This window comes from Narcine bancroftii, chromosome 12 (assembly GCF_036971445.1).
Source record: "Narcine bancroftii isolate sNarBan1 chromosome 12, sNarBan1.hap1, whole genome shotgun sequence".
Classification (NCBI taxonomy): domain Eukaryota; kingdom Metazoa; phylum Chordata; class Chondrichthyes; order Torpediniformes; family Narcinidae; genus Narcine; species Narcine bancroftii.
The window spans coordinates 84724804-84739559 of NC_091480.1; the positions used below are offsets into that span (position 1 = coordinate 84724804).

At 37.0% G+C, this 14756-nt stretch overlaps 1 protein-coding gene across 11 annotated transcripts in view; it reads right to left on the minus strand.

The window, feature by feature from the left end:
• LOC138747772 (breast cancer type 1 susceptibility protein homolog) overlaps positions 1-14756 on the minus strand; it is a 159156-nt gene that overhangs the window by 87490 nt on the left and 56910 nt on the right. For 5 of the 11 annotated variants that reach the window (XM_069907341.1, XM_069907342.1, XM_069907343.1 and 2 more), the window contains 3 exons: positions 11359-11432; positions 10101-10161; positions 7021-9569 (listed from right to left, as the gene is read on the minus strand). In XM_069907341.1, the coding sequence (XP_069763442.1) occupies positions 9457-9569; positions 10101-10161; positions 11359-11432 (248 nt within the window). In that variant the 3' untranslated portion in view covers positions 7021-9456. Of the gene's footprint in view, positions 1-5507; positions 5724-7020; positions 9570-10100; positions 10162-11358; positions 11433-14756 lie in introns of those variants that run through there. The other 6 variants (XM_069907338.1, XM_069907336.1, XR_011347651.1 and 3 more) reach the window with 5 other exon arrangements.

The window sequence follows — 14756 nt, forward strand, 5'->3', positions numbered from 1 at the left end:
TTAAAATCCATCTTTTTCTTGATAACTGAGCCTCCAACAGCCTCTTGGAGGAAAAAGAATATCCCTCTCATGTGGCTTGAATGTCCACCATCTCGTTTTCAGTGACCTATGGCTTGACACACTCCAGCCAGGGGAAACATCAACATTGAGGGTGGCTCAGTTAGCATAGTGTTGTCACTGCAGTACCAGCAATCCAGGTTTGAATCCGGTGCTGTCTGTAAAGTTTGTATGTTCTCTCTGTGCTTGCATGGATTTCCTCTGGGTGCTCTGGTTTCCACCCACCCTTCAAAACGTAGAGTCATTTGGGTGCCATTGGACAGTATGGGCTCATGGGCTGGAAGGACCTGTTACCATGCTGTACATCTTCATTTTAAAATTGCATCCACCTTGTCGAGCCTCAAGAAATTTGTGTTTCAATGATCGCATCTCTCCTGCAAACCCTAGAGTAAATATCTACGAGAGGTGCTGGCAACACTCAGCAGGACAGCCCATTTGTGGGAAAGGAAACTGTCATTCTGATTAAAGATTTCTGACTTGAAACATTAACTGATGAATGTTTTCAGCAATTTGTGCATTTTTTAAAATTCAGATTTCCAGCATCTGCCAGCCTTTCTCGCCGCAGAATAAACAACTATTATTACTTGGGATGGCAGGTTGTCATCCACGCATAAATCTTCATTACATTCTCTCTGATATATAGATGTTCCTTATTTTAGATTTGGAGACCAAAATTATACCCAATTCTCCAGATGCAGTCTGTACAATTTGGTTGAGCTCTCCATTAAGAGTATCAAAAAGATGGTTAAAACCTCAAAACCAAGAATCTCTTCACCAAAAATGGATAAAGTACCAAGAGACCAAGGCAGAAAAAAACCCCCAAAAACCAAGGAAGTTTCTACTAAGCCAGGACCATTTTGGGAAAGGCACAAGAGTGGCCTTGGTATGAGCTGACCCCACAGCAGTGCTGGAGAGTCAGGACAAGACCTAAACATTTTTCTGGAGAAAATGGAAAATTTATGTAACCATTTTACAGGCATCAAAACTGGAACGAGAGACATGTCAGCGAGGATGACTGAATTTAAAGACATTGTTGAAAATTTAATAACCCAAGTGGAAATTGATCTGGCGAGAACGCAAGATGTGCAGAAATGGGATTTGGACAAACAAGGTATGCTGGACAAGATCAACCCCATGGAGAATTTCAGCAAACGTAGCAATGTCCAAATTATTGGGTTGAAAGAGGGGATTGAAGGGAGAGACCTGGTAAACTTATTTGAAACATGGATCCCCTAAGTAGTGGGAGAAAATAAATTCAAAGGAAAATTACAGATAGAAAGGGCTCACCAGACCCTTGGACCCAGAAGAGCTGACGATCAATGACCACATCCAGTCCTGGTAAAGACTTTTGAGTTCCTGGTAACGGAAGACAATTCTGGGAGCAGCATTATGAATACTCCAAGCAAAATAATGACCTGCCTGAGACTGACCGTGAAAAAGTGATATACTTTCAAGATTTTAGACCTGCTTTGATTAAACACAGGAAGGATGTAAAAAGACAATTTGAAATGTGAAAATATTAAGGTTGGTTTGGGGAGATTTTACTTTCTGTTTGGACCCACTATTAAATATATCAGCACAAATTGTAAAAATGACATTATAATTTATGAAGGATTTAAACTTGATTGATATATGGCGGCTACTTAATCCTTTAGAAAGAGATTATTTGTTCAACTCAAAGGTGCATGATTCACATACAAGGATTGATTTGTTTTTAATGTGCTAATACATAATACTTCCTAATATTCGGATGCCTAAGTTCTCCCAGTTTGTAATTCCGTGAAATTCTCAGCACCTTATTATTCCATAGGAATGGCCTTGAATAATTATTTAATATTTACAAGAATTTTTCTTTGTTGGTAGTGCAATAGGGCAGCAACTGAAAAGCATCACTTCTATTTTAATACAATTTATTCTTTCATTCTTCTCTGAAGAAGATAATCTCCCCCCCCACCCCCACCCCACTTCTTGGATCTGAATGGGATTATATTCAATAAGAGAGGGGACAGTGAAATAATTTATTTATAAGTGGAATGTTAAGTTAATAACAAAAAATATGGATAATCCTGTATTAATACACATGATTAGAATATGGCAAGAAATCAATGAGTGTATTTTAAAAAATCAGGGATATCACTAAGAGCACCATTATATTAAAAATTTGTTGTTGCCCATGAATCTGAGCAACAGAATATCCTGGTATCACAAAAGAATAAGATGTATTGATGATTGCTCTGCGGAGGGACTTGTGTCTTTTCAACCACTAAGACATAAATATAGAGCAGCTAATGGGACATTCTTCTATTTTCTACAGCTGAGATCATTCCTGAGGGAAAGATGGCGGCCAACTTTGGTCCCACCTGAAATTAGAGAAATGGAACGAACAATTTGGCTGGGGAGCACTCCTAAATTTATAACATAGATGTATTATGCTCTCCAGAGTGAAAATGCAAAACCAGGTTTACAGAGGCCAAGAGAGAGAGATGGGAGTCAGACTTCGGTGTTGCAATATCAGAAAGACGCTGGTCTGATTGGCATTTGGATAGCATGACTTCAATTATAAGATACGGATTAGTTCAATATCATTTCCTACACTGACTATATCTTACACAAGAGAAGTTGCATAGATCAAAATCTGAAATAGAGATGTGTTTTAGATGTGGGACAGAAATATGAAGATTTTTCCATGCTATGTGATTGAGTGTGAAGGCGAGAGCCTTTTGGCAGGATATTACCAAAATATTAACAGCAATAACAAGGGTGGCCTGCACGGATGACCCAGAGCTTCATCTTTTAGGTAATTTTATTGAAATAAGCAATAAATTAACTACATTCCAAATATCATTTGTCAAAAAAAATCGCTTTAGCAGTGGCTAAGAAATGTATTGCGATTATTTGAAAATCTAATTCTCCTCTACATGTAGCACGATGGACTGCAGAGATGAATAGTTGCATACATATAATTTAAAAGAACAAATATGACATTTGTTAAGTCATGGTGGCCAAATTTGGATCATATAGGGGCCCAACTATAACTATAAAAAGGACAATAATACACGCTGCTACAGTATGAATACAAGTGACTTCTCTATACGGATCTTTATAGTCAAGATAAATGTGAGCTCCAACCATGTATATTATGGGGGAGGGGGAAGGGTTTGTTTTGCTGAAAAAAAGTTTTTATATTTATATATATTTATGAAAAAAAGTATTAAAAAGTCACTGACCACACCTACAATTTTTAACTACCTGCCACACGATTACCCAGTTATATTGCCTGTGTATACCCCTAAAGCCATTCTGCATCTTGCTCACTGCCTATGTAACCACCTAGCTTTGCTTCATTGGTGAACGTAGAGACATTCAAATCATTATTAATCGTTGTGGCTCCAGCCTTTCATTGGTCAGCCTTCCAACCCAAAAATGACTTGTTTATTATGTTTTCTGCCGATTGTTCCAATGGGCAATCCAGCCCATCCCCTTTTGTGGGCTCCAATTTTGTTTAATAATCAAATATACAGCATCTTAAACAAAAGCTTCCTGCATGTCTAGTTCTTTTTTGCCAGCAGATCATAAATTTTCAAATACAAGATGACCTTTTTTTCCTCTCTGTATTGCACAAGTTTGTTTACATTTCTTTTCTTGTTTACATGGACACGTTGAGTGATTTTCTCTTGTTGCACGCCCAGTAAGTGATAATTCGACCTCATCCACAGGAAAAAGAATCTCAGGGTTCTTTTATGTGAAGTTGTACGTGTTCTTTGATAATAAATTTAAAAATCCTTGAAAATGTCTAATCCAATTATTTTTTTCAATACCCTGTAATTGTTGTGAGAATGAAAAAATAATTGGTGGCTGCTTGCCAAGCTTTACTCAATGTAATTGTAGTTACATTTAGAATTTAAAAGGTGGGTTCTAAATTCCTGAAGGGGAGCGGCAGGAGCCAGGATCTACTAAACATGAAATGTAAAGCTCATTAAAAATTAAGAACAACTTTGTAATATTATTCTTTCCTTCTAAAAAAAACAATACTAGCAGTATCAAGCAACACTCTATGGGACTACTCCCATCCATATTGAGTGGGAGGTTTAGGTACATGACTGGATCTCCTCAGTTCTTGTGGAATTACGGTTTCACCATCCTCCACACTGGCATGTCATATCTTCCTCTTATTCCACAATAGAAGTGGGGATTGCCTGGGCTTCTGGACAAGGTGCCAAGTCATGAACAGATGCAGCAGACTCCTGTCCATCTGGGTTCTGGACGTTTGCATATGTTAGATTACTGTCAAGGAGTTCAACTTGATCTACAAGTGGTTCATACTTGTTACTCCTCACAAACCTTCTTAGTAGTAATGGGTCCAGGGGTCATTAGCCAGGAGGGCAGTGAATTTCCATGGAATGAGCAGCGTTGGAAAGCAACAAAAAAAAATGTTCATAGTATTTGTTGCTGTACACAGTAATCTTTGGGAGTGGAGCACCTCAGGAAGGAGCAGTTCCCATTGCTTCTAGGCAGGTTACGTGATCCAAGGGCCAAATGAACTGTCTTCCATATGATGCCGTTGAACACCTCTACCTGTCCATTCCTGATTGGGTGGTATGCGGTAGTACAACTTGTGGCAACCCCCTTCTGGGAGAGATAATCTTTCAGTTCCTTAGACAGGAAGGTGGAACCTCAATCAAAGTGTATGTAATTTGGCATTCTGCATGGGCTAAATAGCAGATCCAGGTATCTGATCACTGCTGTAGTATGCATAGTGGGACATGAAAAGGCAAAGGGGAAATACAAGTATTCATCAACTACTGTGACTAGATATTGGTTACGCAAAGCTGTAGGCAAGAGTCCCTTGAAATCAATGCTGAGCCGTTCCACAAGTTTTTTGCTTCGATAAGGGTCCCTCCTATTGGAGGGTTGAACTGAAGCACAAGTCTTCTTGACATCTGCAGGAAAAAGGGGAGATTCTAACAAAATGCAGCAGCCGAGTTATTCCTGGACGACTATGTTATTGGTTATTAGCCAATCTATTAATTAATTGTTTATGGCTTTATGGAGAACAATTATACTTTTTTGTCCATTGTGAATGTCAGCGAGTATGGAGGTAGTAAAGGCTGAACAAGTGTACACCCGACTAAATGCATCAGGGTCCACATTCTCTTTGCCAGGACAATAGCTTATTGTGTAAATACTGCAGTCACCTCTTTCTCTGCAAGTCACTTCCATGTAGTGTCTTTGACATGAGTGCAACGGGCCGTCCTCCTTGGTTAAGGACAACAGAAATAGCCCCATCAGATGCATCACACTCTACCTCAAAGGGTAACATTTCAATCACCAAGTGCAGGGTGGCTTCCTCCAACTCTCTCTTTAGTAAGTTAAAGGCGTTCAGGAAACATCTCTGTATTTACCATCGCTTGAATCTTGTTAGAAAACCCATAAGCAAACATCCCGAATACCTGCACTAAGGATCCCAAGTTTTCCCAATGTCGCCAATGCTTGGCAGCTTGCGGTGAGCTGGGGTCGATGTCCAAGTGCTTGGACCCCTGTGCCTTCTCCATGCTTGACCTTTAAGTTGAGTGAATTGTTGTGAGAATGAAAAGAATTGGTGGCTGTTTTCCAGTTTAAAGGGAAGTTCTAAATTCCTCAAGGGGAGCAGCAGCAGCCGGATTCAACTAAATTGGAAATGAAAGCTCATTAAAAATTAAGAATACCTTTGTAATATTACAAACAGCTTCTAGCAATAAAAGCTCCCCATTTTTGTCCCTCCAGTTTCAACAGTTTGTGGAAGTAAATCTACTAATTTGATCATTTATCTTGCCTCTCCTTTTGCAATACCCAACATACACTTGATTACATGATTCACTAAGTGGGAAATTTTCAGTCTTTAGTAACAACTGTGGCCAAAGCCTCAACTTCACATTTCTTCTTTCTACAACACCACGCGAGAGCTATGCAGCTTTTACATTTTTCCTCTAAATGGAAGTTAAACACAATAAACATTTGGCTCGCATATTGCACAAGATCACTGCTGCCTTTCACCATTTTTGCCTCAACACAAATATCGCTAATGATTTGCATTGTCACATTTAATTACAGGTTGTCAGTAGATGAAAGAACCCCAAAGCTCTTAAATCATGCCTTTGTCACTTCTACTCAATTATTCCAACGACTTCCTGTCCAGCCAAATATCCTTTAAACCATTAAAAACTTTGCAGCCTTTATTTTATCCAAGACCAAATCCGAAGTGACCCAACTTATTTCTTTGGTATTCAATATTTAAAAACTAAAGCTCTTAATTATTGCAAATTTGACAAATGTTCTTCAACAACCATGTTATTTCCTCTAGCTTGATTGACATCTTCATTGGCTCCTTTCTGCTCCAAATCCCAAATCTCTTATTGATTGCATCCCAGTTCAAGCAGCGAAGTAACTAGGAGTCATTTACCTGCACAACTAGGCTTCCATGCCAAAATTTAGCCTCTCTCAAAGTACTCGTCGAATCCAATTGGACATGCCTGGTAATAATTCTCTAGCAAATCTCAATTTTAACTTTCACTGCCACAATTTATCTCCCCAGATGAAAGCACATTGATTTCACCAGCCAATATTCAAGAGAGTGAAATAAGCAGACAACATTCTAGCCAGTTAAATTGGTGAATAGTGACCATTTCATAGTTGGGTTTCTCTGACAAAATGCAACTGAATTACTAGAATGTATCTGAATGACCCGAGTAACATTTATTTAACATTCTTTTGTTGACAACAAATACAGTTACAACTGAAACAATGAAACGACCCTACAAGACACCATTTTACCCATGTATAATATTGTGCTTTCTGGAAATCAAAATAAAAGCAGTAAAACCTTGATATACTCAGGAGATAAGGCAATTTTTGTGAAAAAACAAAGTCTCAATGTTTCAGGTTTAAGACCTTGTATCAGACCATTATTGAAATGCACACCAGATGTTCATTTATGTATGGTTTATTCTTAAAAGTACTGTAGACAGTTTAATAATTTACATCTTGGGCCACAATTTCAATTTTAATTACATTTGATGTCCCACCCCATTCATTTACTTCAAGCAGTCTCTTTTCCAAAGGATATACAGCAACAAAGCAAGAAATAGGCAGATACAAAACGTTCAATTTATCTCATTGTTTGACTTACCTGCAGCTATGAAATGCTTTCTGCTATTTAACCAAATTAGTTTCAACTAAATTTATAAAAGGCATCTTAGGTAGGATGCTACTAATCACTGTTAATTGCATACAATTTTATACAGGTTTACAAAGATATTTTACATTTAGTTTAAAAAAAAAATATTACATTATGCATAAGGAGCATATTTATTTCACTTCCACCTCCCACCATATTTGGAAAAGTCATTGGTGGAAAAGCAATACTATGGACCAGAACGTCTGAGAGGTTTAATGGATCACCAACATTCCCAAATTCTTCCATAGGAGGCAATCAGTATTTAGGAAGGAAAGCAGCACCAAGCATTCATAGTTTAATAATTCAAGCCTTGTAAACTTTAATAGCAAGCACTGGTAAATAGTTGTATCATTAAAAACTCAGCTGTTTCTTTAAAGAACTCACTTTGTGAATCAAACTGACAGGTCAAGCAAGGGGTTGCATTTTAATACACACAAATCAACAAGTCACATTTTGGTGTTTAATCAATTACAAACATCCCAAAGACAAAGGTGTTGAATTTACAGATTTTGTACGTAGAGTTATGAACTTCAACAGTTTGATCCAGACAAAAGCAAGTTTTAAAAAAAAGTTATCCTTCTCACCACATAACTTCAGTGAATATTTGACAGTACAAGTTATTCACTGAAGCTCTCTTGAAAATGCGAATACAGCCCACAGAAGATTTCTGCTGAAGACAGACCAGAGATTAAACCACAGCAAGGGAATAGTCCAGGTACAAGTTTTTTTTTTAACCAATTTTTCCACTGGTTTAATTACAAAGCGTAGAAATTGTCACAATGCTGTTAATGCTTTTGGCCAAAAGGACAAATTACACAACTTAAACCAAGTTGCCAAATGATTTCAATTACAGAAGAGACAAATACAAATCTTTCATTTAGACTTCCATCATATTTTCAAATTTCTAACTTGAAATTGCTGTCATATGAAAATCAAATCTAAAGGGTGAAGATCACCCCTGCATTCAAAACCCAAATGATGGGTAAATAGAGTAAACTTAATCATGGAAGAGTGACCTGCTTGGAATACAGAAATCACAGAGACTGGAGAACACAAAATTTGGTTAGTACAATAAATAGAATGAATTTGGGGCTGTTGAGCAAATTAAAATTTTGAGGAGCTATAGAAATCAACCCCTCTATTTTTAGGTTAAACATCCACTTTCTCATTCAGAAAATCTCGATTTATTGTAGAAATTAGTTGCCATTGGTGTCTGTAACATGTTCTACAAAAAAAACCAACGGAGAAAAAAAAAAGGGATGGAAATACAGTACACCTTAACAGCTGACATTTGTCCAATGCGCTACAGTTTATTAAGAAAGCAAGACTGTAAATGAATAATTTTTACTTTATTTAATTGTCATTTGTTATCCCAATTTCTTTAAAAATGTTAAATTTGATGCAGTTGATAAAGTTGAAAACTGATGCTGCATGAAGATAATAAAAGTCAATGGATTTCAGATTCCAGGAGGTTACAATCAAAACAGACCCTTTAAGAGGGCCAAGGAAGAAGTTAAAATCAAAACATTTTTTCATAAGCGAACCCTTCTGGTTAAAAAAGATCGGTGAGCGCCATTTATTCCTCCTTTTACATTTCTGGCCAGGGCACAACAGGGAAGGAAGAGCAGAGAAAAAGCACAGTAAAGTGCATCTCAATTGAAAGAATTCTACAGCTTCTGTGCAAATCACAGAAATCTGGGAAGTATGACAGATTAATTTTGTACAGAAATACAAAGTCTAAAAAAAAAATGGTCATTCATATTTGTCAGTAAAAACTGTAACTGACAAAAATATCATGGCAATTGATTACAGATTTCAGCATTTGAATTTGCAAGGGTAGTACACAACATTTTTCTCCATTTCCAAAGCTGAATTTTATCTCATATAATGTGAACTAACTGCTGAGAGGCCCACCCTACAAAAACAAATTTTGTTTCAAAACACTCAAAACATTTTCATGACTCAACATTTAGCATAATGTGTGAACACTAAGCATTTACAACAAAATAAACTCAAAGGTATTAAAATAACATTCTGCTCTGCATTTACGATCAGAATTTTACTCTTTTAATACCACATTTAGTTATTTACATTATGCCTAAATAACAAATACGCCTATTTATATTACATACAAGTTCAATTTAAACAACAAACACACCTTCAGAATATCCAGATTGTGCTGACTTTCAGTCTGGAAGGCAGACCTGATAAGCTGTTAATTGATGATTCTCATAACATGCAATACTATCCAAAATCCATTCTCGGGAAACCACAATACCATTGTATTGTCTCTGTATTGCTGTGATAATAATTATATTCATTGTCAATTTTTGTTTTAGGAATATGCAATTATTAAATCAAAATTAACATTACTCTCCGGCATAGTATTCAATGACAAACTTTGGTGGAGCGGTCAGAAAATAGGGCCCTTCCTAACCTAAACTCATCCCATGTCTCCCCATCAAAGCAATGATCACAGAAGCTAGTTAAGTCCATTTTCCAACACCACACTAATAATCAAAGCTAACTTGGTATGACAAACTAGTCATTTGAAAGATCCTGGATTAGATTAATAAAAGATTATTTAGTAAAATTAGATTAGTAGGCAGCACAGTAAAGCCAAACCATTTTTGATTTAAAATGTTGACTACCCATGATCTCCTCTAGCAATTTTTTGTCTGCATTAAATTTGCTGGAAATATTTGACAAATGTCATTGTAGGGATTAATGCATTCCCATTAATGGATTTCTGTAAAATCTAAGTTAATGGTTACAAAAAGCATAAGCAGTGCTATAAAGTTAGAAATCTTGAATTTAAATCCAAACTCACCTCTGAAGTCTGTGTGTATTGGATTGGCATCAGGTTGCACCAATACCACCTCTGTACAGTTCTAGCAAAAAGAATGCATACAGGTAGAAAGAGGTTACAAAATGTTATAGGTATGCTTATTCATTTGCAAGAGTAATGAATCGACTTTTTAAACTAATGGAACAGCATGATTAGCACAAAGCTGTTACAGCACCAGCGATTTTTCCCCGTGTCTCCGTGGAGTTTCCCCCAGGAGCTCCCAGTTTCCTGCCACTGTTCAAAATGTACCAAGGGTGCAGGTCAATTGGGTGGCACAGGGCCGTGGGCTGAAATGGCCTGTTAACATGCTGTATGTCTAAATTACAATAAAAACTAAAATAAAAAACCTCAAAATAACACAGCAGCTTTGTGGAATACTAGCTATTTGATTCTTTTAAGAAGCAATTTGTCTTTGGCTGCATCTGTAAATATCAGAGCTGATTGTACTCAACCAAACATCTGATTCCATTGATTTTAAATGGAGCAGAACGTGCAGGAACAGCTAATTTTCTGACTAGTACTGAACACTAATGACAAGGACGATTGTTTTAACTTTTTAGTATCAATGAATTTCTCTTAATATTTTGTACTTAAAGACATTAGTAGCATGTTTAAATCTGTGCTGTGAATCGTAGCAAATCTGGTAAAATCCAATAATCCACTAAATTCTGATGGTTCTGCATCTGGCTCTTCATAGGACCAACACCCTTGCTTCCCTGAAACTTACTGAGTTCAAAGGAGATTTTATTATAATACTATGACATCATAAAATTTAATTAATTAACACAAGATATCATCCACCAGTCCACTATCAAAGTCCTGACCATAATAGATGATCAAATTTTAACTGCAGAGTTCACACCTAAGCTGTGTACAGAGAGAAACTGGTTTCCAAAAAAAAACTCCACTGATTTGCCCAAGTTTCATTCATGACAGTGTTTATGGACTGGACACAGGCTTGCTGTCACCTTAGCATGTGCAAGAGTGACAGTGAAAACAAGTCACACTCAGTCCTGTGGAAATACCCAAGGGAAGGTTAGCGCTGCCAAACAATTTGCAAAGATTGAATAGAATTCTTCACCAATCGCAACAGCAAGGTGTGTGGTGGGGGAGACAAAAAGTCTAAACAGCAGATGTAAAATGTATTGGGGAGAAGTATCAATGGAACATTTAAAAACATGTTTAGTTTATTCCTATTAACATCCAATTTTCTATTAAGTAAATATTTTCTTACACTTACAGGGCTATAGGTGAATAAATAAGGTTCCTTTATTACTGAGGCACCACAGAGTTCTATCATCCACTCCAGCTGATCTGGAAAATAAAGCAATATCCACCAGGTAATGTTTACTTTTCGGGTAGCAACGTTCAGTTTTAACTTTAAAACTAATTCTCAACCTCAAGTATGCATGAGATCATTGTAAAATAAATGTTATGCAAACAGTATACGACTTTAATGCGCATTGGCAATGCCACAAATCCTCAATATCATGGTTTACTTAATGCTCATTGGACAATGCCACAAATCTTCAATATAACATAACATAACAATTACAGCACGGAAACAGGCCATTAGGCCCTTCTAGTCCACACCGAACCAAACACCCCTTTCTAGTCCCACCTCCCTGCACAATGCCCATAACCCTCCATCTTCTTCTCATCCATATACCTGTCCAACCTTTTCTTAAATAATACAATTGACTCCGCCGCCACTATTTCTCCCGGAAGATCATTCCACACGGCTACCACTCTCTGAGTAAAGAAGTTCCCCCTCATGTTACCTCTAAACCTCTGCCCCTTAATTCTTAACTCATGTCCTCTTGTTTTAATCTTTCCTCCTCTTAACGGAAATAGTCTATCCACATCCACTCTGTCTATCCCTTTCATAATCTTAAATACTTCCATCAAATCCCCTCTCAACCTTCTACGCTCCAAAGAATAAAGACCTAATCTGTCCAATCTCTCCCTATACTCTAGATGCTTAAACCCAGGTACCATTGTTGTACTTAAAAATTGAACATTTTGTGATTTTTCAACAAAAACATTAGGCTTCACACACTGTATATTATTTTTCTTGCACACCATCTCTTCCATTGGGCAGACACATTCTCCAATTTGTCTTCCATTACTTTTAATGAGAAATAAATATTGTAGGTAAAAGGCAAAGATATGTAACTTTGATTTTAAAATATCGTGCATTAGATCCATTCTAATTCATTTTCAAGGTGATTAGTTGATGACACGTCTCCAAAGAGGAATTTAAATGATCAGAAATTCTTCTGAGGAGGTGAAAGGCTTTAATAGTTGCCTAGACTCTTAGTGCCACACCTCCTCAACAGGAAGATTGGCTTTCTGCAAAGTACAAGGTCTAGTCCATAATACTAATACTGTATGCTCTAATGTCACAAATAGTAAAGCATTACATTTTCCAGTAATCTACTGTGTGATACCATGACCTTTAACTTGGGTAAGGTAGCACAGAAAGGAATGGACAAAATAAAGACCTAAGGCTCTTCAAATACACAAAATGAATTTGTAAAATCCTGCTGAAGTATCCTCCTGCACCGGGGGGCGGGGGGGGGGGGGGGTGGGGGGATGTAATGGTCATCGTTGTAGCTGTTCAACGTCATTACAGAAACAAAGATCTTTTAGATAGATAGTCACAACCTGTTACCTATGCTAAATATGGGATACATCTTCTTGGTTAAATTCTGCTCCATTGAATTCAATGGAATAGAATTTCAGAGGTGGAGCGTCGTGCATGCATGTCACAATATTTTGCATTTAATATACAAAAGCAACAAATTTCTAGCCCTTTTTATTCATTTACAAGTCGGCTCTTAAATCAGGAGGAGAAACATAAAAAGCTAAACCATTAAACTGAAACAATACTACGTTATAAGCTATACTGGAAATGCAGCCATCTGGAGTAACAGTAAAACAACACTTATCATTGCATCTTGAAGGAACCTTGAACCTACTTTTGTTTTTGTGCATGTGTCTGAGAAGGTGCTCAAGCTTTTCAAGATTAACATTTACTTCTGTCTCCTAGCATGTTTAAGTTTTTTTTTGGGGGGGGAGGGAAGCAGTGTGGAGAAAAAGAAAGCATTCAAGATATGTGGGAATTGGGTTAGAGAAATAACAGGTGTGGCACGCTTTTGAAATTTCAACAGGACAAGGCAAAGGACCAATAACCTCTGATTGCAGTATCCATCAAAGAACTCAAATATTCCAAAGCTCACCATACAAAATTAAGAAGAATCAGAATTCACTGTCATGACCAAGTCACGAAATGTGGTGTTTTCCAGTAGCATCATGGTGCAAACGTTCAAGATTAATATTTACTTTTGTAAACCATGTACTTTACCAATTAGCTCAGAGAACGCTGTACTCTTAAGTTATAATTATGCAAAACTAACATTATACAATGAAAACATTAGGGAAACAGTGATCTTCTCAGCAGAGAAAAAAGTGGCATTCTTATAGCTACTTATAAAGTCTAATACTTCAGGAGGGAGACTATATAAAAAAATCATACTTGACAGGAGAAATATATCCATTGTACTTTATGTAACTTTCTTTTCAAAAAAAATTACAAAGGTGCTCATAAAATTGATAGAGAAAATCTTTAAAATATTATACTTGGCGTAGTGGTTAGTACCACGCCTTTACAGACCCAGCAATTGGGTCTGGGGTTTGAATCCTAAGCTGTAAGGAGTTTGTATGTTCTCCCCATGCCTGCGTGGGTTTTCCCTGGGGGCCCTGGTTTCCTCCCACCATTCAAAACGTACCGGACTTGTAGACCAATTGGGTATAAATTGGGGAACACGAACTCGTGGGTCATAATGGCCTTTTAACGTGCCACATGCCAATTTTTTTTTTTTAAATTAATTATTTCAATTGTATCTGGCAAGATGAAGTTTCTGATAAAGAGTTTGTAGAGAAGACTTAATAAATTCTTACGCACTTAATTTAAGTTGGTGATTAATGAAAGTCCTTACCTTGATGAAAATATTCATATCCTATAAAAAAGTTCCATAACTCCTTTGAAGTAGTGTCATCTAATAATGCATACTATAAATTATGGTAACCATCCAACTCTAGTGTATAGCACCAAAGTGTGCAAGAATTTGCACATTATGATTGCATTGTCTCACTGACAAGTATATCCATCATTTATTATCAGGATCGACTCTGTTCAATATTTTCTAGATACAAGATAAAAATTTAAGATAAGCCAAGTCCACTGGCCGCACAGACTATTTAATGATGTACGTGCTAGCAGAGGATTGTTACCTCATGTATGCTGTGCTATCAGCTGATGGGGAAGGGGAGGAGGAGGTGTTCAATAAATGGGAACATTGTACAAAAGGTCATCTTGTATTCAAGTCAAAGGTAACATTAAAAGGGTAACATTAGCTGTGGTCCAAGTCACATTCAGCAACTGAAATAAAAGCTCATTCATTCCCACCACTTTTGCCAACAAACATTTCATTTTTATTGACAATATCAGACCAGATAATTATTGGGGAAATCAGAGGAAATCTTTTTTTCCATAATCAGACACTCGATAACCTTGCCATAATCTTTTGACCAACAATACAAAACTCTGGTTCTTGGTCAACAACTTTATTCATA